Source organism: Colletotrichum destructivum, chromosome 5 (genome assembly GCF_034447905.1).
Source record: "Colletotrichum destructivum chromosome 5, complete sequence".
Classification (NCBI taxonomy): domain Eukaryota; kingdom Fungi; phylum Ascomycota; class Sordariomycetes; order Glomerellales; family Glomerellaceae; genus Colletotrichum; species Colletotrichum destructivum.
This window is the reverse complement of record NC_085900.1, coordinates 1,862,330-1,882,909: the sequence shown is the minus strand read 5'-3', so window position 1 is coordinate 1,882,909 and position 20,580 is coordinate 1,862,330. Positions and strand designations below refer to the sequence as shown.

Below are 20,580 nucleotides of genomic sequence, written 5' to 3'. Positions count from 1 at the left end.
CACCAAAAGCATGCACTTGTTCGAGGCCGTGCTGTCGTGAGTGATACAGAGACAGGAGTACGTCGTAGTGTGCATATCTTCTGGGTAAGGTAGTATACTTCTGCCCGGAGGGTAGCAAGGTCTCGTTGAGGTGTGCGCCCATTGGTTCTGACAGCATATTAGACATCCAACCATGACAGCTGGCGTCTGATCCACGCTGCAATCATTTCGTTGTGAGAGTGCGCATACAGCCGCAACTGCAGACGCTTCGGCTGATGCCCCCTCTCCGAGGTACACTAGGTAATGCGCTGATGATGGGTAGCGAGGCGGACCGATCCCTCACTCATCTGGACTGGCTTTGGCGTCTTTCACAGAGTGCCAGCACGCCTAGCGAGGAGTGGCTGACTCGGACGGTCAGAGGGCGGGAGCTGAGCTGAGCCAAAAGAATGACTGGAGAACAAAGCAAGAAATGGAGTATCGTGGTCTCGATGATTCATCATGTCTGGAACAAGCGGCAACGTGGCCCGAGCTTCAGCTACATTGCGACCTGCATTGACAGACAGGGAATGTGTGGTGGGATTTGGCTTTGGGGCCGCCGCGATGCTCTGTTGGTGGAATGCTTAACAGGAATGTTACTTATACAAATCGAGAAACTGTGGTGGATGAGATGAGGGGTGATGGGATGTTTGATGAATACCTAACCTGGGCACCTACCTACCTACCTACCTGCCTTACAGTACAGATTCAGAGTGTCAGTGGTTAGGTAGGCGATGCTCATCTCGGTGATCATAAGGAAACTCCCCACGAGTTGAATCTGGTTGCACTTCCCCCATGCTCGACAACACGAGGAAGCAGCGGGCAGAAAGAAGGGAGCAAGGAAGAGTCTGCGGCAAGGGGCGGGAAAGGAGGTATGCATCCATCACTTGGCGCACACGCACAAGCGCACACTCTCTCTGGTTCCTCTCAGGTGATGATGATACGTATCCTCGTAGCTTACTTAGGCTCTCCGAGGTACCCTACATATCTACCTAGGAACAGTAGGTAAGTAGGTAGGTAGGTAGTAATCCGACCGGGGATGTCTCCACTTTTTTAGCCCCAAGAATCCGTCCGGGTGGACTCGATCTTGACAACCCCGGACTTCATCTCTGCATCAGAGAAAGTTGAGCAAGTAGCTCTCGATCTCGGTGCACAGTTATCCATCTTTCCCATGCCGTCGCCATCGCGGTAAATCGCAAAAAGCGCCTCCTTGCCCTTGCCTGAAGGCTAACCATCCCCCTATGGCATTTTTCTTCTTCCCGCCATTGGCCAGTGCGACACCCCCCTCCCCCCATTCTTCCTTCCGCCAGGCATGCACCCGTAGCCCGCCATCCCCTTGCCTTCTTTGAGAAGCTGTCGACGAACAGGAGAATCTTTTATGAAATAACACTCCAAATCGGGCGGAAACCCGACATAGTTATTTAGTACAGATACCTACCCCGTTCTCTCAGTGCACTTACAGTACTCTCTGCCATAGACACGGGGGGAGGGTGGTATTGGGAAGGGGGGTTCTAGACCCAGAAAGGTTCTTGAGAAAATCTCAGGGTCCAATGCGCGCCATGGATCAACCAGGCGGACGTCGGGAGGAGGCGTCATGATTGTTATTGAGCCATCGGTCGAAACGTCCGGTCTCCTCTCGCCCCAATCCATTGCGCCTCGAAACGCTCTCTTCTCGCTCCCTCCTAGCCCGCGTTCATATTGTCCCATCCTCATCCATCCTTACTGCCGTACTGCGCTGTCTTACACTGACTGTACTGCATGTCATCCTCATCTCGCCCCGTCTCTTTCTTGGGCCAACTCCAAGTCGCTTCGTATCCGTCAGTCTGAACTTGCTACGACTCCACACCCAAGCGAGCCTGTGCCGTGAACCTACCGGGTTGACCACAGTCAGGAGGGCCGCTTGACCCTGCATCGCGTCCCAGTCTACGTTAAAGACTGCGCAAACCAGTCTGCCGTGCTCCATCCGACGGCCTCTCCTCTTCTCGAGACCTCTTCCTCATCTTCTTCCCTCGGCATCTTCTATTATTCTTGCCCGGCATTTTATCTACATAGAGACGGGTCTTCCTCCTTCTCCTCCACCGCTTCGCTTCGGCACTTTCTCCTTCTGTCCCGATCATCTAATCTAACGTCAATGCCGTCGGTGCTTGCAACCTCGCCATTCGACCCCTCAACCATTGCGGCAAGGTTCATGGAACTAGCGGCCACTGCGTCATCACCTTCAGCCCGAATCTAACATCCCCGCCCCCTCCTGCTCGAACATCGCCCAGAGTAAGGCCCATCCTTCCCAGATTACGCCCTGCCCTACGCAGAAACTTTTGCCTACAGCTTCTCACCTACCTTAACGCAGTCCTCCGCCGCCTCGATCGACTAGGAACCTACGTTGCAGCCACTTAACTTTCACCTCGCAAACCACCTTACATCTTCTGTGGCGATTCCGAGACTAGTCTCCTTTCCCGGCAGGTTGGGAACTGAGGCAGATCTAACGGCTTCTCTTACGCCATGACTTTGGTCTAGACCCGTAACAACACAATTTGGACCTGACCCATTTCTTTCGCTGCCCAGGACCTTTCCACACTCACCGATTCTCCTCTACGGTGTCTCGTATCGTACTACTACCATTCTGTCGACTTCTCCGACGTTTGCGCTCTCGCCATTATCAAAAACCCTTTAGTACCCATCCTATATCCTGAACAACCCCTACATTATTCACACTCGGCGAATTGTAGCCAATCACATATAGCGCAGACTCTGCCCACGATGGCGGTAACTAACATTCTCATCTACCTGCTTCGACACGACCTACGCATTGCAGACAATCCAGTGCTCCATCATCTCGCTACTACTGCTGAACACGGCTTTACTCATGTTCTCCCAGTCTACGTGTTCCCGGCACACCAAATTGAGATATCAGGCTTCCTTCGCGAGAACGCCAAGTCCCCTTACCCCGAAGCACGCAGCCAAATCGGCAAGTTCTGGCGATGTGGTCATCACCGCACCAAGTTCGTTGCAGAGTCTGTTTGGAATTTGAAGGAATCACTTGAAAAGGTGGGGAGCGGCCTGGCTCTCAGAGCAGGCAGGTTTGGCGACGTTGCCGACGACCTCCTTCAAGGCTTTGCAGACAAACAACAGAAAGTTGGCGCCATATGGATGACCTCCGAGGAAGCTACCGAAGAGAAGAAAGACGAAAAAGACGTTTCTACAGCCTGCAAGAAGCACGGCGTTGCCTTCAAGACTTGGCTGGATGAGAAGTACTTCATTGATGAGTATGTCCGCCGCTTCAGATGCATAATGTCAGGCGCTAACAAGCTTTCTCCGTCAGCCGCGACCTCCACTTCAAGTCTCCTGATGAGCTAGCCGACGTATTTACGGCCTTCAGGAAGACTCAAGAACCACTTCGTGAAAAACCAAGGCCCACGCTGCCACCACCCAGCAAGGGATCTCTTCCACCTTATCCGGACCAAGACACCGTTCCTCCACAGCGAAGTCCCTTTGATATCCCTTCAACCTTTGACGCTCTGGAGTCGGCCCTTCTCAAGCCTTTGACAAGCCCGTTTTCTGACGAACCTGAGTTTCCCGAAAATGCCCAGTCGGTACACCCATTCCAGGGGGGTGAAGTGGTCGCCCTTCAGCGGCTTGATCATCTAGTCAAGACGGGAGCCATGTCTAGTTACAAAGATACCCGTAACGGGCTTCTTGGGGTCGACTTTAGCACCAAACTATCGGCCTACTTGTCGTTCGGCTGTTTGACATCTCGGCAAATCCACGAGGCTATGGTTAGGTTTGAGGATGGCCAAGATGATAAATTCAAAGGAACTCCCGGATACGGTAAAGGGGAAAATGACGGGACTAAGGCAGTCCGTTTTGAACTGCTATGGCGCGACTACATGAGACTGTGTACGAGAAAGTTTCAAGAAAAGCTTTTTCGTGTTACTGGATTCAAGGGGGACACAACGCCAAAGTGGAAGTCGGCAGACCCGGAAAACGTCGTCTCCGAAGACAACATGGGCACGTCGGTCAAGAAGATACAGCAAATACTGCAACGGTTCCTCAACGGCACCACCGGTATGGGGTTGATTGACGCTTCACAACGAGAGCTTTGGCACACAGGCTACACATCTAATCGAGCGCGTCAAAATGTGGCGTCCTTCTTGACCAAGCACCTTGGCATCGACTGGCGTTATGGCGCGGAATGGTACGAGTATCTCCTCGTTGATTATGATGTCAGCTCCAATTGGTCCAATTGGCAGTATGTCGCTGGAGTGGGTAACGACCCTCGCGGGGACAACAGAATCTTCAACCCGGTCAAGCAAGCTTTCGATTACGACAAGTCCGGAGAGTACGTCAAGGCTTGGGTGGTCGAAACACGCGAGATCGAAAAGCTCGAGAACGTTTTCCAGTTATGGACCACACCTCAAGAAGAGTTGGAGCGGCTAGGCCTAAGCAACAGCATTCTGGTCACCGACCCTATCAAGAAGATTGAGTTTTCCGTGGAAGGGAAGCCTAAGACCGGTCGTCGGCAGTACAACAATCGGAAGAGAGGGAGGGGTAACCCCAACCACAACGGGTCCGGCGGGGGAGGGCCCCGAGGACCGCCATCCGCTACAGGAGGTCCATTTGGAGGTCTATCTGGAGGTCCATCTGGAGGCTTTGGGCCCCAGAATGGAGTTGCCTCTGATCAGGGGTCCACCAGCCATTCATCCTCTAGGTCACCGCCGAATGGACCGCAGGGATATCGGACAAACAGTGGCTATCGTGGTGATTTCCGTGGCGGATATCGTGGCGGGCGCGGTGGGCGAGGCGGCGGCTACCGTGGAGGACGTGGAAGCTTCAGTGGCAGAGGAGGGGGCTTCAACAACTCGCACTACGCCCCGAATATCCCGCCCAATGGGCACCCCAACGGCCAGCCTCGCCCGCAATGGACCACCACGGCATCCGGTCCGATCATGTAGGTTATTGGTCAATTTGGAATCATGACTAGGGACAACCATGGCGAATATCGATAGCATCCTGTTCCACCCCCGTCTCCCAACCAAACTGCTAGATGGGTTGCTCAGATGATAGCTTATTCATCTGATGGGTGTTTGGACAACACCGGACTGCGGTCGATAACCCAATACTACGATGTTCCTCCACTCCCATCCTGCGACAAAGATGCCTTAAGACCTCGTTTGTGGTCATGGCTTGGAGTAGTACGGGACTTGACTCGTTCTGGCGAGATGGACAACGATGAGCTGACAATGGCAATTCAAGACCATGTCCCAATCCATCGATCGGCAATGGATTTGATGGACCATTGGATCACGGTTGCGACGTCACGTTCATCTGTTGATAAAGGTGCTCAAGGAGCATATCCGACAAACTCCCGTCCCTGTGATGAAAACCGTTCCAAGGTGTCGGTCGAAAACCAGACTCAAAGAAACCCTGGTCTCAGTTCAAAGGTACGAGACCTCGCTCTAATCAGCCATATGGTGACATGATGATGGGTACCTCGTCTCTACCTCGGGACCAATGCATGTCATCACAACCAAATCCCGAAACTGTTCCTCGTGAGCTTCACAAGAGAGCGCAGCGGTTCACCTCTATCTTTGGGTCAATCAGGGCTCAAAGTCGAGCGTAAAATTCTAAACTCGACACATGGAGACGCCTCGTTGATAGCCGTGGCAGCCTTCAAAGTGCACTTGTCAGGCTGTGTTATGGTCAGAGATCAGAACGATGTGGAACGGTGTGTACGGGCAGTAGACATTCCATCAGAGGAAGTGTAAGCGTTTTGCTATTTCGGGTGCACACTAGCAGCTTTTGTTTGCACTTAGAGCGTTCATAATTGACGTGTACTTTCTATTTGTGATGTTTTGCGAAACGTCGTACACGAAATCGTCGCCCGTCGAGTTGATCTGTGTACGGCATGCAGCCAAATGAATGCATGAAACCAGCCTTACTTCAAGCGCGGAGTCACTGTTGTCAACTTTGGCGCCCATGGATGGTATGAACGTTTCCGCCGGATTCTAATGTCAACAAAAGAGCTTCCACCAGCTTCTTGTTCTACAAACCCGTGTATCGACACATTGTTGGCCGCTCTTTCGTTTTGCTCCTACAAACACATTCCAAGTAATTTCAACCGCCTGTAATCGCCTCTGTAACGCCGTGGTATGCGACAAGCCCTTCCTCATCTTGCTTCTGCTTTTCTTCTTCGTCTTCTTCTCCTTGTCCTCCTCCTTCTGATCATTTAAACCTCGAACGGTAGCTTCCCCCACCCTTCAAAAGTGCTTCCCCAAAGGCTGCATGTGACCCCCTTTGGGTACGACGAACAGCCCCCTGGCCTCGAGGACGGTGGCGCCATCCGGATCCTCCATGCGGCCGACGACCCACATCTTGCGGTCCGTCTTGTCCTCGTCCGAGCCCTGCTTCTGATACTCGGGCAAGACCTTGTTGACGCGGACGATGTACAGCATGCGGGGCGAGACGGGGATCTTGAAGTCCATGGACAGGCGGGCGGTGACGGCCGTGTTGGCGGAAAAGTTGAGGGCGGCGAGGCGGGCCATGGCCTCGTCCATGATGGTCGAGAGCATGCCGCCGTGCACGATAGACGGCCAGCCCGAGGTACCGTCGCCGAACATGATGGCGAGGATGATCTCGCCGGTCAGGCGGTTGCGAAAGACGAGGTGGACGAGGCCTAGGGCGTTAGGGTTGTTGAGGGTGCCGCCGCAGAGGTGCTTGGACAGAGTCTCGGCCGAGAAGTCCTGGTAGGGCTGCCATTGCTCCCAGTCGGTGTGGGTGGCGCGGGTGCCGGCCTCGTTGACCTGGGGCACCATGGACTGCAGGATCGGGTAGTCTTCGAGGGCGTCGTAGGTGGCGTGCTCGCGGTACATGGCGATCTCGTCCGGGTTCTTGGTCTCGACGGGCGGGTGCATGAAGGGGTAGGCGAAGCGCCAGGTTGCGATCTCGTCGGCGGTGAGCTTGTAGCCGAGGACGAAGAAGGCGAGTGCCCAGAGAGCGCGGGAGAGGCGGGAGCGCGGAGGTTGTTGGCCGTCGGGCTGGGGGACGGCGCCCGGTGGCGGCGGCGGCGGCGGTTTTGGTGGCGTCGAGAGGAGAGCCGTGATTTGGGCGGGGGTGAGGTGGGAGAGGTTCGCGAGGGCCGCGTCCGCCGCGTTCGCCGCGGGGGGGAACTGCGAGGGGTAGGGTGCGGGCGAGGTTGGGGGGTTCTTCAGGGCCTTGAGGCGGGACTGGGCCGTCGATGAGAAGGGGCGGACGGTCGCCGGGGAGAAGAAGGCGGGAGGTCGCGATGCGCGGCGGGCAGAGAGCTCCCGCAGGGCGCGGCCGGCCGCCATCGGTCGGGGTATCATTTCAGGGGCCGGGGGGAGCGAGAGTCGTGGTCGAGCTACTATAATGGCATTTGTATCGATCGGCGGGCGAGCTGCGCGCAACGGCTCAATGGGTTTCGTCGTCGGTACGATGTTGGTGCGGAAAACTGCGCGCGCGACGTGGGTTGTGAAGTCGTTCAAATTTAGGTGGAGACACCGTTTCTCTCCGTCGTTATCTCTCTCTCGGTGTCGGTCCGGGATTCGGTGAGAGTTTGTACCGGTGGAGACCGGTGAGTTCACCTGGAGCTTTGGCCATCCAGGTCTATCTTTGTACTCCCACCCCCCTTGCTTACATAGCTCGGCGGCCTGGATTGTGATGTCACAGCTACGACGACTGATCGGACACATCGATCTCTGCAGGGCATGCAACACCAACAAATCGGTTCGTCACATCGTTATCAAGGGTCGGGAGATTCAATTGGTGAAAGCATTGCGCGCCTTCTGTTGTAATACCACACCCACCACCATCGCTACTACTACCACCCCGTTGGACGCCATGCTGTCTATCGTGATGCCTCTAGAAATCCAGGTAAAGAGAAGAACACTGTATGTATGTAAGGTAAGGAAAAGAAAGAAACATGAATGAGACTCCTGCCCAGACCTAGATCTGAGTCGAGCATTGTATGCCTAAGAAGCCATCAACGTGCTCCAGGCGACCCAGATGCGTCTCGACTTGGGCACCGTGGCCCGGCCGCTACCATCCGCCGCGGCGCCGCCGTTGCGCATCAGAACCCGGCCAATCTCCATGTAGCTCTCGACGGCGACGACCATGGGGCCGCGCGCCTCGGAAGGAATCCACTTCATCGAGTCCCTGGCCTCGGCGTAGTGGTCGAACGCCTTGGCGAGGATCCTGCGACGCACCTTTTCGACGCCCTCGCTGGTGGGGTTCCTGAGGACATCCTCTGAGGTCAGGCCCTCCTCCTTAAGCCACAATGTCGGGAGGTAGACGCGGCCGATCTTTGCATCGACGGCGACGTCGCGCGCAATGTTGACGAATTGCAGCGCGAGTCCCATCTGGCGCGCCGTGTTGCGGAGGTACGCCTGCATGTAGTCGGGCAAGCCGTGATGGCAGTGGCGGAAAACGAGCTCGAGGCAGGCCTGGCCGACGGTGCTGGCGACGCGGGCTGCATAGAGCTCGAGGTCCTCCGGGTCGGTGATGGGGAAGGTGGAGCTGTCGAAGGAGAGATCCATCTCGAAACCCTTGAGGAGCTCGGCGAGGGGCTCGCGCGGGAGCAGGGAGGCCGGTAGCATGTCGAGGGCCGACAGAGCGGACGCCGGGAAGTTCTCGGCGGCGTATTTGGCGGCGAGGGGCGCCGAGACGGCGTCGGGGTCTTTGTAAAGGAGGCTGAGGTGGCGGTCGAGCTTGGAAATCCAGGCGGCGGCCTCTTCGGAGCTTTCGGCGTCGTCGACGAGGTCATCGGCCAGACGGCAGTAGGAGTAGCTAACGAATGATTCGATAAGCAAGAGTCACGCGCACACGTGTACACAGGTGTACACAGACAGACACGCACAAATTCAGGGTCGGGGACTTACAGCAGAGTCAGATCAATGCGTAGGCGACCGGGAAAAACGGAGCTGGCAAGGTGGAAGCTGCGGCTCTTCTTGGCCAACCTGGCCACGGCTTGGCGGATGCCCAAGATACGCTGCATGTCGTACTTCGAGGAGGGAAACACGCGAGCGCGCAGCAGCGACATGGACAATGCGTCGGCCGGCTTGTCGAACTTGTTGGGGAAAGCGTCGCAGACGGCAACGGCCTTGTCAAAGGCGGCGAGGCCAAAGACAATGAGCATGTTGGTGACGAGGAAGAAAGAGGCCTCTTCGATTTCGAGACTGCCGAAGAGCCTCAGTTCGAGCTTGGTACCGCTCTCAATGGCCCAGGTGCCGCGGCCCAACGCCATCTCGTCAACAACCCAGAGGTAGATGGTGGGCAGGAGGATGGGCAGGGCGGTGCATGCCCATGGCAGGGCCAAGATGAAATGCGCGGTGATGGTCCAGGTGAAGAGGGCAAAGGAGCACGCCCACACCAGGATCAGACCCAAGTAGGTGCCCTCACCCTCTTTGGCAATAAGCCAGGCGCCCAAGATGACACTGCTGAAGAGCGCGAGCTGGCCGACGACCTTTCCACCCTTGATCCATGGCGGCAAGGTGGCAGGCGAGTTGAGGTGTTGGGCGTGGAGGACGGGCTTGTTGAGGATGATGTAGAGCTGGGCGGTGATGTAGGTCTGGATGACGAAGAAGAACAGCTCCTCTATAGGGATGTCGACAAGAGTCGGCCCCAGTACGGCATCAGGAGGATAAGTCCAGATGTTGGTTCTGATGAGGTAGGAGTCCCAGGGAATGGTAGCCACAAAAGCGATTGTGACGATGAAGAGGGTTCTCACAACATCGAGGCGCGTGAAGACGGGGTATGAGAGGATGGTGAGCAGGGCCGCCAAAGGGATGGTGTACTTGACATGCCTTGTGGGTGAGGGTGAGTTAGTAAATCAGTCGGGGTTGAGAGACAGCAAGAAGGAGGAGAGGGGAGGGGAAAACATACACCAGCGCGTAGTCGTAGCCCATCGTGAGAGGTTTGTTTCGTGAAGAGCCGGGAGAATTCGCAGCGATGAGCCAAATCTCATAAAGGGCAAAAGAGGAGGGCCGAGGGGGGAATGGATGTGAGAGATGTCTTTTTTTCCCTCTTTTTTTTTTTTTTTTTGTTGCGGTTCCTGCTGTGTGGTTGCTCTTCACTAGCTGACTGTCCAACTTGAGTTGGAAGGCTCGCTCCAGACGGCAAGTTGGTCGGTGTCTTGCTGCCAGGGCGCTGAGGTCGCACCAAAGCAAGCGCTTCAGGGCGCGTGTGAGGTGAGAATGTAAGGTATAGTGTGCCTGGTACTAGATTCCAGGTAACAAGGTGTGTCAACGCAATTATGACGAATAAGTTAGAGAGCGAGCGTGCGAGTGAAGTGACCCAATAAAACAACCCCACGCTGCAGCAGTGTTTTGTAGGTGTATGTGTGTGTGCGTGTCTGGATTTTTGTCGGTTTCACTGAACTCTCTTTAATTATCTGGCTGGAGATGCAATCAATGGACGGTCATTCACCGTTTGGCTGTGAAGTGAGGCACCTGCGAATCACGCAAGAACAGTTGGGACGACAGCCTAGGGCGGTTTGAATTGCGCCGAGTCAAGGGGAAGGGCAGTTCAGACTAGTAATGTCTCGCGGAGGGATGCTCCGCCTGGTTTTTGGCAGTCAAGCAATGTCTTGAGGATTCCTCGGAGCTCGGACTTTTGGGAGTTTGAAAACTCCAGAAGTTCCATTGGCAAAGTACAACAAGTCCAGGGAAGAAGGGGACATTGGAGAGGGATGAGGGGGACGCTTACACAGATAGCAGTAGAGCTTCTTTCCCAATTCGGCCAGGGAGCAGGGATGGTGGGTGATGCGATACCTTGAAAAACCTAGGTACCTAGCTGTGAGTGGCCCTTAATAGCCCTGGGATGGGATTGTCGAGGATAGAGGTGCAGCAGCTTTGCAGCAGCGACATGCGACTTTGGGCGAGCCCCAGGTGGCTGGGCTTGCGACCAGCCGGCGTAACCGGCATCTTGGTTGGCCGATGGCCGAGGGTGGTTGAAAGTCTATGACGACCACAATGCGTGTTCCAACATGGGATTCTGCATGTACATGCGGATACGCCAGCCCATATCCACAATTCGATCGGATCAGGGATTCGAGGGACGGGCAGCCTCCGGCGCCAGTAGGATGGACGCTGCGCTACTTACTTACACGTGCACTGCGAAAAAGATCACTACAGGTACTTGTTTTTCTCTTGGAAGAAGAGAGAAGAAGACCTCCCGGGCCATGTGCCAAACGTGGTGAGAAAGGGGCAGTGTAAGACAGGGTGGGATGCCGTTTTGCCTTCTGGTCTTGGGATGGAATGTCTCTCTGTGAACTGTTTGCGTTGTATCCATCCGTAACAAGAGCCAGGTTGTCTGTCTGATCCCACTGATGGTGATTCATCGTATCGGCTCTGATAGGCCTCTCGACGACGACGACGCTCAACGGTCAAATGAACATTGGCGAAAAGCAAGCAAGGACTGCAAATGTCCGAGTCCGTGAATCTTTACCTCTCGCAACGAAGCAAAACCGATGGCGCGAGTAAATAAACGATCGACGATTTGCGAATACGGCGGTCGATGTTGGTATCCCTAGATAGAAACCCGGCGCTCTCTGTGCGATGAGTGCCCATGCACGCCAAGCTTGGGACGCTCTGGCCCCCTCCCCCGAGAGCTTGGGTCGCTTTTGCCCTCCTCTGCCCGCGCAAGCTTCCCAAACTTTCCTCCCCTCCAATGTTCGGCCGCCTTGAGCCTCCTCCGAGTCGAGGTGTCATCACTCTCCCGAACCGGCCGATGCGGAGCTCTTCCTCGTGCGATTCCCACGCCAACTCACTCCCCTTGCACCCGCCCGCCGCTCCGTTTGCTTTTGTGGACCGGGTGGCATGCGAGGGGGGATGAGGCAGGGGACGAGGGGAACTTGGAAGGCCATCCCGCCCCCGTCCCAGTTCCCTCTTCACATGCCTGTTGGGAATGACGGGACGATTATCCAAGTATGAATGTCAATCGAAGCTCTCCTTCAATCTGCGCCTTCCCTTCCTCATACTCCTTCGCTCCAAGGCCTGTCTCATATGTTGAGTTTTCTCTGGTGTAAATCTCATTGGGCTATCTATCTCATCTGTAGGGTGTAGTCTTCACGGCCACCATCTTCTAGTTATCGCATCCCACAACACTGGGCTTCACCATCCTAATAGAATAAAGACTCTCGCCCCAACGCTTCAAGCCAACACCATGTCGCAGCTCGGCGAGAAACCCAAGACGGCCATCGTCGTCGGCGCCGGCGCCGGCGGCGTGGCCCTCGCTGCCCGCCTGGCAAAGGCCGGCTTCTCCGTCACCGTCCTCGAGAAGAACAATTTCACGGGCGGTCGCTGCTCCCTCATGTACCAGGATGGCCACCGCTTCGACCAGGGGCCGTCGCTCTTCCTCCTGCCGCAGCTCTTCCACGAGACCTTCCGCGACCTCGACACCACCCTCGCCGACGCCGGCGTCGATCTGCTGCGCTGCGAGACCAACTACAACATCTGGTTCCACGACGGCGAGCTCTTCAAGCACTCGTCCGACCTCGCCGCCATGAAGACCCAGATCGAGCGCTGGGAGGGCAAGGACGGCTTCGAGCGCTACCTCAAGTGGCTGAGGGAGGCCCACACCCACTACGAGATCTCCGTCAAGGACGTCCTGCACCGGAACTTTGGCAAGTTCCTCGACCTGGCGCGGCCCGGCTTTGTGAGGCACGTCGTGAACCTGCACCCCTTGGAGAGCATCTGGAGCCGCGCGAGCAGATACTTCTGGACCGAGAGGCTGCGGAGGGTCTTCACCTTCGCCGTCATGTACATGGGCATGTCGCCCTTCGACGCGCCCGCGACGTACTCGCTCCTCCAGTACACCGAGTTCGCCGAGGGCATCTGGTACCCCAAGGGCGGCTTCCACCAGGTCGTTGCGGCCCTGGTGCGCATCGGCGAGAAGATGGGCGTCAAGTATCGCCTGAGCACGCCCGTGTCCCGCGTCCTCACGGACGGCCGCCGCGCGACGGGCGTCGAGCTGGAGTCGGGCGAATCCCTCTCGGCCGACGTCGTCGTCGTCAACGCCGACCTGGTCTACGCCTACGGCAACCTCTTGCCCAAGACGCCCAGCATCACTGACTACACAAAGTCCCTCCGCAAGCGCGAGGCCAGCTGCAGCTCCATCTCCTTCTACTGGTGCATGGACCGCAAGATCCCCGAGCTCTCGGTCCACAACATCTTCCTCGCCGAGGAGTACCGCGAATCCTTTGACGCCATCTTCAAGCGCCACTCCCTGCCCGACCAGCCCAGCTTCTACGTCAACGTGCCCAGCAGGATCGACCCCTCGGCCGCCCCCGAAGGCAAGGACACCGTCATCGTCCTCGTCCCCGTCGGCCACCTCGCCGAGTCCAAGGGCGAGTCCGGCTTGACGACCAACCCGAAGCACTGGGAAGACATCGTCGCCCGCGCCCGCGCCGCCGTCATCGAGATCGTCAGCGCCCGCACAGGCTGCGCGCCGCTCAGCGACTTCATCACCCACGAGACCGTCAACACGCCCCTGACGTGGGAGGACAAGTTCAACCTCGATAAGGGCGCCATCCTGGGCCTGACGCACGGCATCTTCAACGTCCTCGCCTTCCGCCCGCGGACCCGCGCCGAGGGCCTCGAGGACGCCTACTTCGTCGGCGCCAGCACCCACCCGGGCACCGGCGTCCCCATCGTCATGGCCGGCGCCAAGATCACGGCCGAGCAGATCCTCGACGACCGCGGCTTGAGCGTGCCGTGGGCTAGGGGTTTCGACGGCATCCTCAAGCCGCAGAGCCAGTCGCCAGGCAACAAGAAGCTGGACGAGGTGCGGTACGGGTACCACTTCGGCTCCGAGGAGGTTGCCGTCCTCTCGGTCGGGCTCTTGCTGGCCTTGATTTACTTTTACATGTGGCCCAGTCTGCAGCCGTTGTTTTGCTGAATGTGTGTGATGTTTTTTTGGATGGAACTGAGATAGTCAGGTTTACGATAGCGTTTTCTTGGTCAATATAGACTTACTAATTCAACGCTGTCCCTCAGATGAGAGAGACTCCCTTTACCTACTGCCACGAGGGGAGACATTGCCTGCTTGTATTTTCGATGAGTTGATCCTGCTCGTCTTGCTTTCCCCGGCTCACACGACCTGGCGCTTTTCTTACCGCTTGCGATTCTGCTCCTTATACGAATGCCGGAGCAAGACGATTGCCGTGGGCTTCCAGAGCAAACCTGTTTTTGCGTCATGGTCTTCGGCGAGACCTCTTATCAATGGAGGGAGGTGGCGCGACTTCGGTCGTGAGTCGTGAGCCGGCCGATATGGGCTTGCGAGGAACTTGGTGTTGCCGACACCATTTCCGACACCCGATACGGTGTGGATATTTTGTTTGCATGACGGCGGCAGGAACAAACGTATATGTGTGTGTGTGTGTGTGAACAATGCGAATGATCGGAACTGCGCTTGTAGTTACTCGGCCAGGCTGCGCAAGCCAAGCCTGGGGAGAGTTCAGCGCATCGTTGAGTTCGAATACAGGAATAGCTAGCGTCCACGTCAACATAACCTGGAATTCATTCGTCAGGCGTGCCGACCTTGCGGCCGTTGGCAACATGGTCCGTCGTCCAAACGGACCGCGCCGAGACTCTTCACAACACATCCGGGCCAGGTTCCACCCCCTCGTCTTCACGGCCACCCCGTAGCCACCCCAAGCCATACTCTTTCCATCTCTCGTCATCGTCATCGACATCCTCTTTTGTTCCGGCGCAAATCAGCCGGTCTGCCAAGGCGGCAGTGAGGCGCCAAACCCCGCGTATACTCGGATATGTTCTGAAGAACTGCGGCTACCCCCCCTCCCCCTCTTACCACCGACTGCCTCTCATCACTGACCGCCTCTCGCCTGCGCTGCTGCATCGCGATTGATAGCCTCCTCTCCGAGGACCTTGCTCGCAGCCATGAACCTGCACGTCAACGCACGTTATCAGCAAAAACAACACCCTCGGCCAGGAGCAGAACTGAGAGAACACTCACATGCCGCCGTGCCACGCCCCTAGACCACGCATGCTTTCGGCCTGCACGCTCGTCATACGAACCAGGTTTTCGGTGTCGGCGAGGTTGGCTGACAGCTGGGCGAGCTGCGAATGGAGGTGAGTCTGCCACACGTGTCAGCAAAGCCGTTCACACCCGCGCACGTCGTCGTCTGCTGCGTCGCCCCCCGTCCTATGGGATTTCATTCTCATGACCGCTAGCCACAGAGATGTGCGCGTTGACGAGCATATCGCTTTTCGCCTTTTCGGGGCTCCGGGAATACTCACTAGCTGCCGCGTCTTCATCGCGTTGCCCGAGCTGGACGACATGGACGGCCTCGTCGCGTGCGTCATGTTAACGTTTCGCGTCGCCATCTTCGTCTCCCTTTTTCCTCGTCTTCTCGCCAAGGAATGCTGTCTGTGTCCGCCTGGCTCTGGCCGACGTCGTCGTTGGTGGGCTTGGTCGTATCTCGCTCTCCCTGCTCCGCCCAGGAGGCCCCGTATCTCAAACCACTGGAGCGGAGTCTTGCTTCCGGGAGTCAGAAAAACACGAGCCTGCGAGCCTCTCGCTTTCTTCAGAGGTGGATGTCGGTCTATGGCAAGCTGGGTCAGTCTTCCTGAGGCTCTGCGAGCTTTTGCTCACATGCTTAAGCGCTGACGGAGCATGAACAGGCCAGCACATGTGAGGGAGGGGTAGGGGGTGAGAGCCTCACTGAACAGCGTCGCGTGCCTGTCAAGCGAAGCAATACCGGTCGGAAGAAGAACAAGATAGCGGAGTCTCGACTATACTCAAAGGTCCAAGATCAAAGTCTCTCTCCTATCTCTCTCTCTCCGTTATACAAAACCAGGCTTATGCGATGGGCTGCTCATGTAAGTTTCTACTGGGTAACAGCCAACTCAACTTTGTTCGGCTAACGTTCACAACACCCAACTGCTACCAAATTCATGCAGGTGGGGGGGATGGTGTGGTGGTGCCGTGGGCTGTACTGTGATCCCTGTTTGTTTGTACTCGTTCGTAAAGAGCGGGCAACCGTCAAAGTAAACAACAACACCGAACCCTGATTCGCCCGGTCAGGTGCCTCAAAGCCATGAAGGTGGGGGCTGCTGGCAGCTGTCAGCCGGGATACCAATGGTCTGTGCGATCGCTCTCTCCGAAATTCTACCCCACCACCAGGCGATTACTGATAAGATTAAGTAGGTACCACCCCTAGTCATCTATCTACCTACCTAGGAAACGGACGCCAGCCGATGTTGATGTCGTTGGATAGCGTGGGAGGCCGGATCAGGACACCATACAACAAAAACCTCTAAGCTATCGTCTCGGTTTTGTAAACCTCCTTCTCCGGGTTGTCAAAGTCGACTGGAAACAATGCCGCTTTAGCAAAATATCGAAACGGCATTCTCCTGCACTGACTTGACTAATTCACTCATCCGTCAGCTGCTTCCTTCGGCCTTGATATGATGGCGTTTTCCCCTTCTCCGGGGCTTGGCCAAGCCACAAAAAAGCGGCTTTGGATTCTGGGTTGTCCAGGTCAACACCGTACCAATGTCTCATTCATCACTTACTCCCGATCAAGCCCGCGACAAGCCCAACGCAGACCTCGGCCGGACCGGAGATACACGACGCTGCTCTGAAATCACATTGAATCCATGTCATATCAAGCCACCCACTCACCCAACGCTGCCCATCCCAAGCCACACACTTTCGCGGTTTAACAGGGGCAACACTTACGTATCTTAACAGGGGAACAAGACATCACGGTGACTCTCAATGCCAGGTTTTGCATGTGTCTGACTTCCATTGCGTTCTACTTCAACCGAACGCCCTAAAGAGGCTGCCTACTTGCCTGGCCCCTCAAACTTCTACATCCCTGTCCCTCTCCTCACCCCTTGACCTGCCGCCCTTCGTGGTCCTTCGCTCGTCATCAGGATACTAAAATTATCGAAAGCCAAAATCTCCTGCGTGATAAAAGGCTTCGGCCTGAGCATAAGCCCATTATCGTCGTGCCACGATCATGCTATAAACTTGCCCATCTTTGTATTGCCGGATCAAAGTCTCCTCCGGCCCTTGTCTATGATCGTTACTTGTAGTCCCCTCAACATAGCCGTGCTGCTGCCTCGGCCTTAAAAAAAATTTGTCGTAAAGGACAGTCACAAAAGAAAGGAGAGAGGCATTCCTCAGCGAATCCATTTTGTACAAATCCAACTTCCCTGCGTCGCCCAAAACGGCCCAAGGAACGTCGGAAACCACACGCCCTAGAGCCCGACATGTAGTCCTGTGCCACTGACGAACCCGAGCCACCTCATGGCGCGGTCGTCTAGTTTCCAACCCCAACAGTGGGTTCTCTTGCCGAGCGAGAAAATCGAGTTTGTCCACGCTGATGCTGCTATTACCAGAGGTCGACGAGAATCTGTTCCTCATCGCCACGATGCCGTATGTATGTACTGAACAGACGTCCACCCGAAAATAGAAAAAAGTCGTTTAATTAACTATGTGTTTTGTCACAAAGGATAGACCGAACCTTGTGTAGCGTTTCGTGTCGTTATCGTATTGCCGCGGAACGAAGGGTGAGATCCATGAGGGTGTTGTTATCGGGGAAGGGAGGGGGGGCAGGATCCGCCACGATACCCCCCTGACCCGTTGGGGCGGGTAGAAACGGACGGCATTCGTTATTTTTGTGTCTTCATTTCGCTCTGCAACTGAGCCAGGGCGAGTCGATGCCGTTCCGTGTTACCGGCTACGCGGTCGTCGATGTGATATAGCAGTTGAAGCAGCCTAGCGGACAACCGTTCACCGCACCCCAATGGGCGGTCTCTGCCCAAGGCTGCTCTGGCTGCTGTGGGCCGAGGGCTCGGTGTCATTCTGTGATTCACCACTACCCGCGCTGGCGCTCGCACTACCAGTCAGACTTCTCATGTTTTTCTGCTTTGGTGGAGGAACAAGACCGCTCACCCCGATGTGTTGCTCAACCTGCTGCGGCGCGACTGCGTTACCATGACCGGGAGGGTATCGGGGTACGGGCTGACGCATGCCGTCAGGAGGCGATGGACGGCCGTTCATCGGAGGGCCATGGTAGCCGTTGGGGGGCGAAGGTCGGCCGCTACCACCTCGGATCGAAGGACTGTACGGGTTTCCGGGAGACTGGCTAGCTCGCCGCGGGAAGGCTCCGTTTGCGCCCGCGGCCATGGGGCCACCGCCCAACTGCATATCGTCCATCCGCGAAGCAGTCAGTGAGTTCGCCCTCGAGCCCGCCTGCATGGTGCTGCGGTCGACAGCACCATAGCGGTTCGATGAATATGAGAAGAGAGGATCGTCCAGAATGTTTTCGTTCGCCCCAGGGACACTAGCAATCTGGCTTGATCGGTTACGCCCAAAATTGGGCCGGAATCGAGAGGATCTGGCGGGGGGCGCTCCCCCAGCGTCGTATACTTCGTTCTTGTGGTACTGAGCACGCGTCGGCGGAGGTGCCGCTTTCCGGTTTTTTCTCGACGTGACACTCATCATGTCGAAGTTGTCGGGGTCGATCATCGGAGGCGGAGGGCCGGTTTGCGGGTCGAAGTAATCATCGTCGTCGTCCTCCTCGTCAAATACTTGGGCACTGTTGCGCATCGGGTGCGGGCCTCTCCTGGGCCCCGGAGGCGGGCCTCTCGATCGCATCCGCATCTCTCGCTCTCTCATCGCTAGCTCCCGCTGACGCAGCTCCAACTCACGCTCGCGTACCGCCAGATCGGAACCCTCAGGGCCGTGGCCATAGCCAGGCTCCCCGCCCTCGGGGATGTCGTCGTAGTGCATGAGGTGGGAGAATTCCTCCAAGTCGTTTCCTTCCAAAGAGCCACGTCTCGAAGCCGCCCGAGATCCAGGAGGAGGCGGGCCGCGAGGGAACCCGTTTGGAGGGCCTCCGTTCATCGGGGGTCTCCGCATGCCAGGCCCGGGTCCTGGGCCCAGGTTTGACGAGTTTCGCGGGCGCGGTCCGCGGTTGGGCGGCATACCGTTACCGTTCATGGCGGGTCGAATGCCGTTTGACGATGATATCCTCGGTAGAGGTGATTGTGATGTTGGTGAGCCGGGAGGTGCCATTGTCACGTCGACAGGTTTGGGCGGTCTCTGACGGTTGACGATATTGAGATTGTGCAGAATGGCATAGAGCGTTTCGATGCGAGGGACAGGAACGCGGGCCTCTTTAGCCAACTTTATCGGGGAGCCCAAATATGTCTCGACCTCCATCGGACGTTTTGCAATGTAGTCTTGCCACATGATGCTCTCGGGGTTTGTGGGCTTCGTCATGTCGTCGATCGTCTTCTGCTTAAAGTCGGGAGGCAACTTGCATCCATGTGCCTCGGCCAGGGCGAGCAGCTCGTCAATCACGCCAGTCACCAAGTCTCGTACGCCAACCTTTTCGAGCAATTGCGCGTGGATGGCAGTCTCGAATATGACACTAGCGGGGTGGAAGGCAATGGGCCTGGTGCAGGTTAGCAAGGCATCCAAAACGAAAAGGGCAAGTGTTCGACTTACCCAACAACCCGCTCGTACTGCTGTTGGCGGATGTTGTGAGATACTTTGCAATCAACCTGGGCTGTGTTGAGTGTCATGGCCAACGCCTCGGCCATGTCCCCCTGGATCGCGCCTGGAATGTTTTCATTCTTGCTTGAGGGACCAACCCAAATCTCGGTCGAACCCTTGTGTTCGAATTCGCTCTGACCAAGCTGAGAGAGTTCCGCGTTGGAGACAAGAGATAGGACAACGTTGGTAGGAAATCGCTCCTCGATGGCAGCCTCGACGCCAAGGGTGTGGGTAGTGTTCACGAGGATACATGTATGCTGAGGGGTGACAACGGCATCGATGACGGCGGCAAGGTCGTAGACGTCGGGAAGGGCCTTGATACAGAGGATCACGTAGTCGAAGGGGCCGCCGCCGTGTGCTGCTTCTTCGGGAACGCGTACGACTAGAGACGTACAAGTCAGCATAGTGATTCCCACTTGTTCTCATAAGAGGGCCAAGAAACCTACCATGTCGCGGCTTGAACCGTTCGTTACCGAAGACGGGAGACCTGTGTTGATTAGACGCGCGCAGACGAGTTGCTGGGGTAGGGAATGGCAACGTACTTGAAAGAAATTCCATATTGCGCGACGTGATCGAATCCAGACTTCCACACCAGTGTAACGTCGCAAGCATTCGTCGCTTGCAATCTCCACGACAGGAAGGCCGAAACTGGATTTCCTCCCACTACACACGTCTTCATTAGCTCGCTGTCGTCTGCCATGCCTAGTTGCACTCGACACGATGCTAGAGCACCGGTCCCTGTATGAAAAAAGAGACGAAGGATAGCAAGGAAAAATTAAAAGAGAGGGGGGGGGGGGGGGGGAGGAAAACGAGTGTGGTCTGTGATGGGAAAGGTGTGATGGGGGGGAGAAAAGCCGGGCTGACGGGTAGAGATAAAGGGACACAAAAATGCGATCCACACCGTCGCACTGATGCAAGAAGAAGCAATTATTGGAGCGGGCGGGAAGACTGGAAGCCAGGAAGAAAAAGAGACGCACCTGAGAGGATCTTGAGCCGGGGGGTCATGGGTGCCATGATGGGCCC

At 56.4% G+C, this 20,580-nt stretch overlaps 6 protein-coding genes across 6 annotated transcripts; 2 read left to right on the top strand and 4 right to left on the bottom strand.

Annotated features, from left to right (window-relative positions):
• The first annotated feature begins 1,670 nt into the window (after positions 1 to 1,670).
• CDEST_08159 (Putative cryptochrome/DNA photolyase class 1, cryptochrome/DNA photolyase, FAD-binding protein) lies at positions 1,671 to 6,267 on the top strand. Its single transcript, XM_062924318.1, has 3 exons — positions 1,671 to 2,283; positions 2,363 to 3,278; positions 3,335 to 6,267. The coding sequence occupies exons 2-3, from the start codon at positions 2,773 to 2,775 to the stop codon at positions 4,962 to 4,964; spliced, it is 2,136 nt and encodes a 711-aa protein (XP_062780369.1). The 5' UTR covers positions 1,671 to 2,283; positions 2,363 to 2,772; the 3' UTR covers positions 4,965 to 6,267.
• A 2-nt stretch (positions 6,268 to 6,269) lies between these two features.
• Positions 6,270 to 7,355, bottom strand: CDEST_08158 (Putative Thioesterase domain, HotDog domain superfamily; the record flags this gene model as incomplete). The annotated part of the gene is made up of 1 exon (XM_062924317.1): positions 6,270 to 7,355. One exon carries the CDS (start codon positions 7,353 to 7,355, stop codon positions 6,270 to 6,272), a length of 1,086 nt encoding a protein of 361 aa, XP_062780368.1.
• Positions 7,356 to 7,767: 412 nt separating this feature from the next.
• Positions 7,768 to 10,630, bottom strand: CDEST_08157 (Putative squalene/phytoene synthase, isoprenoid synthase domain superfamily, lycopene cyclase). Its single transcript, XM_062924316.1, has 3 exons — positions 9,910 to 10,630; positions 8,907 to 9,830; positions 7,768 to 8,814 (listed from the first exon to the last, which is right to left on the bottom strand). Exons 1-3 carry the CDS (start codon positions 9,930 to 9,932, stop codon positions 8,001 to 8,003), a joined length of 1,761 nt encoding a protein of 586 aa, XP_062780367.1. The 5' UTR covers positions 9,933 to 10,630; the 3' UTR covers positions 7,768 to 8,000.
• Positions 10,631 to 11,235: 605 nt separating this feature from the next.
• On the top strand, positions 11,236 to 13,935 carry CDEST_08156 (Putative amine oxidase, carotenoid/retinoid oxidoreductase, FAD/NAD(P)-binding domain superfamily). The gene has a single exon (XM_062924315.1). The coding sequence runs from the start codon at positions 12,190 to 12,192 to the stop codon at positions 13,921 to 13,923; it is 1,734 nt and encodes a 577-aa protein (XP_062780366.1). The 5' UTR covers positions 11,236 to 12,189; the 3' UTR covers positions 13,924 to 13,935.
• Positions 13,936 to 14,401: 466 nt separating this feature from the next.
• CDEST_08155 (Putative DASH complex subunit Hsk3 protein) lies at positions 14,402 to 15,883 on the bottom strand. Its single transcript, XM_062924314.1, has 4 exons — positions 15,710 to 15,883; positions 15,285 to 15,589; positions 15,001 to 15,122; positions 14,402 to 14,930 (listed from the first exon to the last, which is right to left on the bottom strand). The coding sequence occupies exons 2-4, from the start codon at positions 15,369 to 15,371 to the stop codon at positions 14,852 to 14,854; spliced, it is 288 nt and encodes a 95-aa protein (XP_062780365.1). The 5' UTR covers positions 15,372 to 15,589; positions 15,710 to 15,883; the 3' UTR covers positions 14,402 to 14,851.
• An 889-nt stretch (positions 15,884 to 16,772) lies between these two features.
• Positions 16,773 to 20,357, bottom strand: CDEST_08154 (Putative 6-phosphogluconate dehydrogenase-like domain superfamily, ketopantoate reductase). Its single transcript, XM_062924313.1, has 4 exons — positions 20,100 to 20,357; positions 20,004 to 20,044; positions 19,510 to 19,939; positions 16,773 to 19,456 (listed from the first exon to the last, which is right to left on the bottom strand). Exons 1-4 carry the CDS (start codon positions 20,255 to 20,257, stop codon positions 17,788 to 17,790), a joined length of 2,298 nt encoding a protein of 765 aa, XP_062780364.1. The 5' UTR covers positions 20,258 to 20,357; the 3' UTR covers positions 16,773 to 17,787.
• Between the last annotated feature and the right edge of the window lie 223 nt (positions 20,358 to 20,580).

Excerpts from the sequence above, each read along its gene's own strand:
- CDEST_08157 (XM_062924316.1), bottom strand. The coding sequence starts at position 9,932 with ATGGGCTACGACTACGCGCTGGT. Across the intron at positions 9,831-9,909 it reads GGCTACGACTACGCGCTGGT|GCATGTCAAGTACACCATCC; the intron begins GTATGTTTTCCC and ends CTCACCCACAAG. Across the intron at positions 8,815-8,906 it reads CGCATTGATCTGACTCTGCT|CTACTCCTACTGCCGTCTGG; the intron begins GTAAGTCCCCGA and ends ATCATTCGTTAG.
- CDEST_08154 (XM_062924313.1), bottom strand. The coding sequence starts at position 20,257 with ATGGCAGACGACAGCGAGCTAATGAAGACGTGTGTAGTGGGAGGAAAT. Across the intron at positions 19,940-20,003 it reads ACGGTTCAAGCCGCGACATG|TCGTACGCGTTCCCGAAGAA; the intron begins GTAGGTTTCTTG and ends GTACGTCTCTAG. Across the intron at positions 19,457-19,509 it reads CAGTACGAGCGGGTTGTTGG|GCCCATTGCCTTCCACCCCG; the intron begins GTAAGTCGAACA and ends AACCTGCACCAG.
- CDEST_08155 (XM_062924314.1), bottom strand. The coding sequence starts at position 15,371 with ATGGCGACGCGAAACGTTAACATGACGCACGCGACGAGGCCGTCCATG. Across the intron at positions 15,123-15,284 it reads CGATGAAGACGCGGCAGCTA|ACTCACCTCCATTCGCAGCT; the intron begins GTGAGTATTCCC and ends CACGTGTGGCAG. Across the intron at positions 14,931-15,000 it reads GGGGCGTGGCACGGCGGCAT|GTTCATGGCTGCGAGCAAGG; the intron begins GTGAGTGTTCTC and ends GTTGACGTGCAG.
- CDEST_08159 (XM_062924318.1), top strand. The coding sequence starts at position 2,773 with ATGGCGGTAACTAACATTCTCATCTACCTGCTTCGACACGACCTACGC. Across the intron at positions 3,279-3,334 it reads GAGAAGTACTTCATTGATGA|CCGCGACCTCCACTTCAAGT; the intron begins GTATGTCCGCCG and ends TTTCTCCGTCAG.
- CDEST_08156 (XM_062924315.1), top strand. The coding sequence starts at position 12,190 with ATGTCGCAGCTCGGCGAGAAACCCAAGACGGCCATCGTCGTCGGCGCC.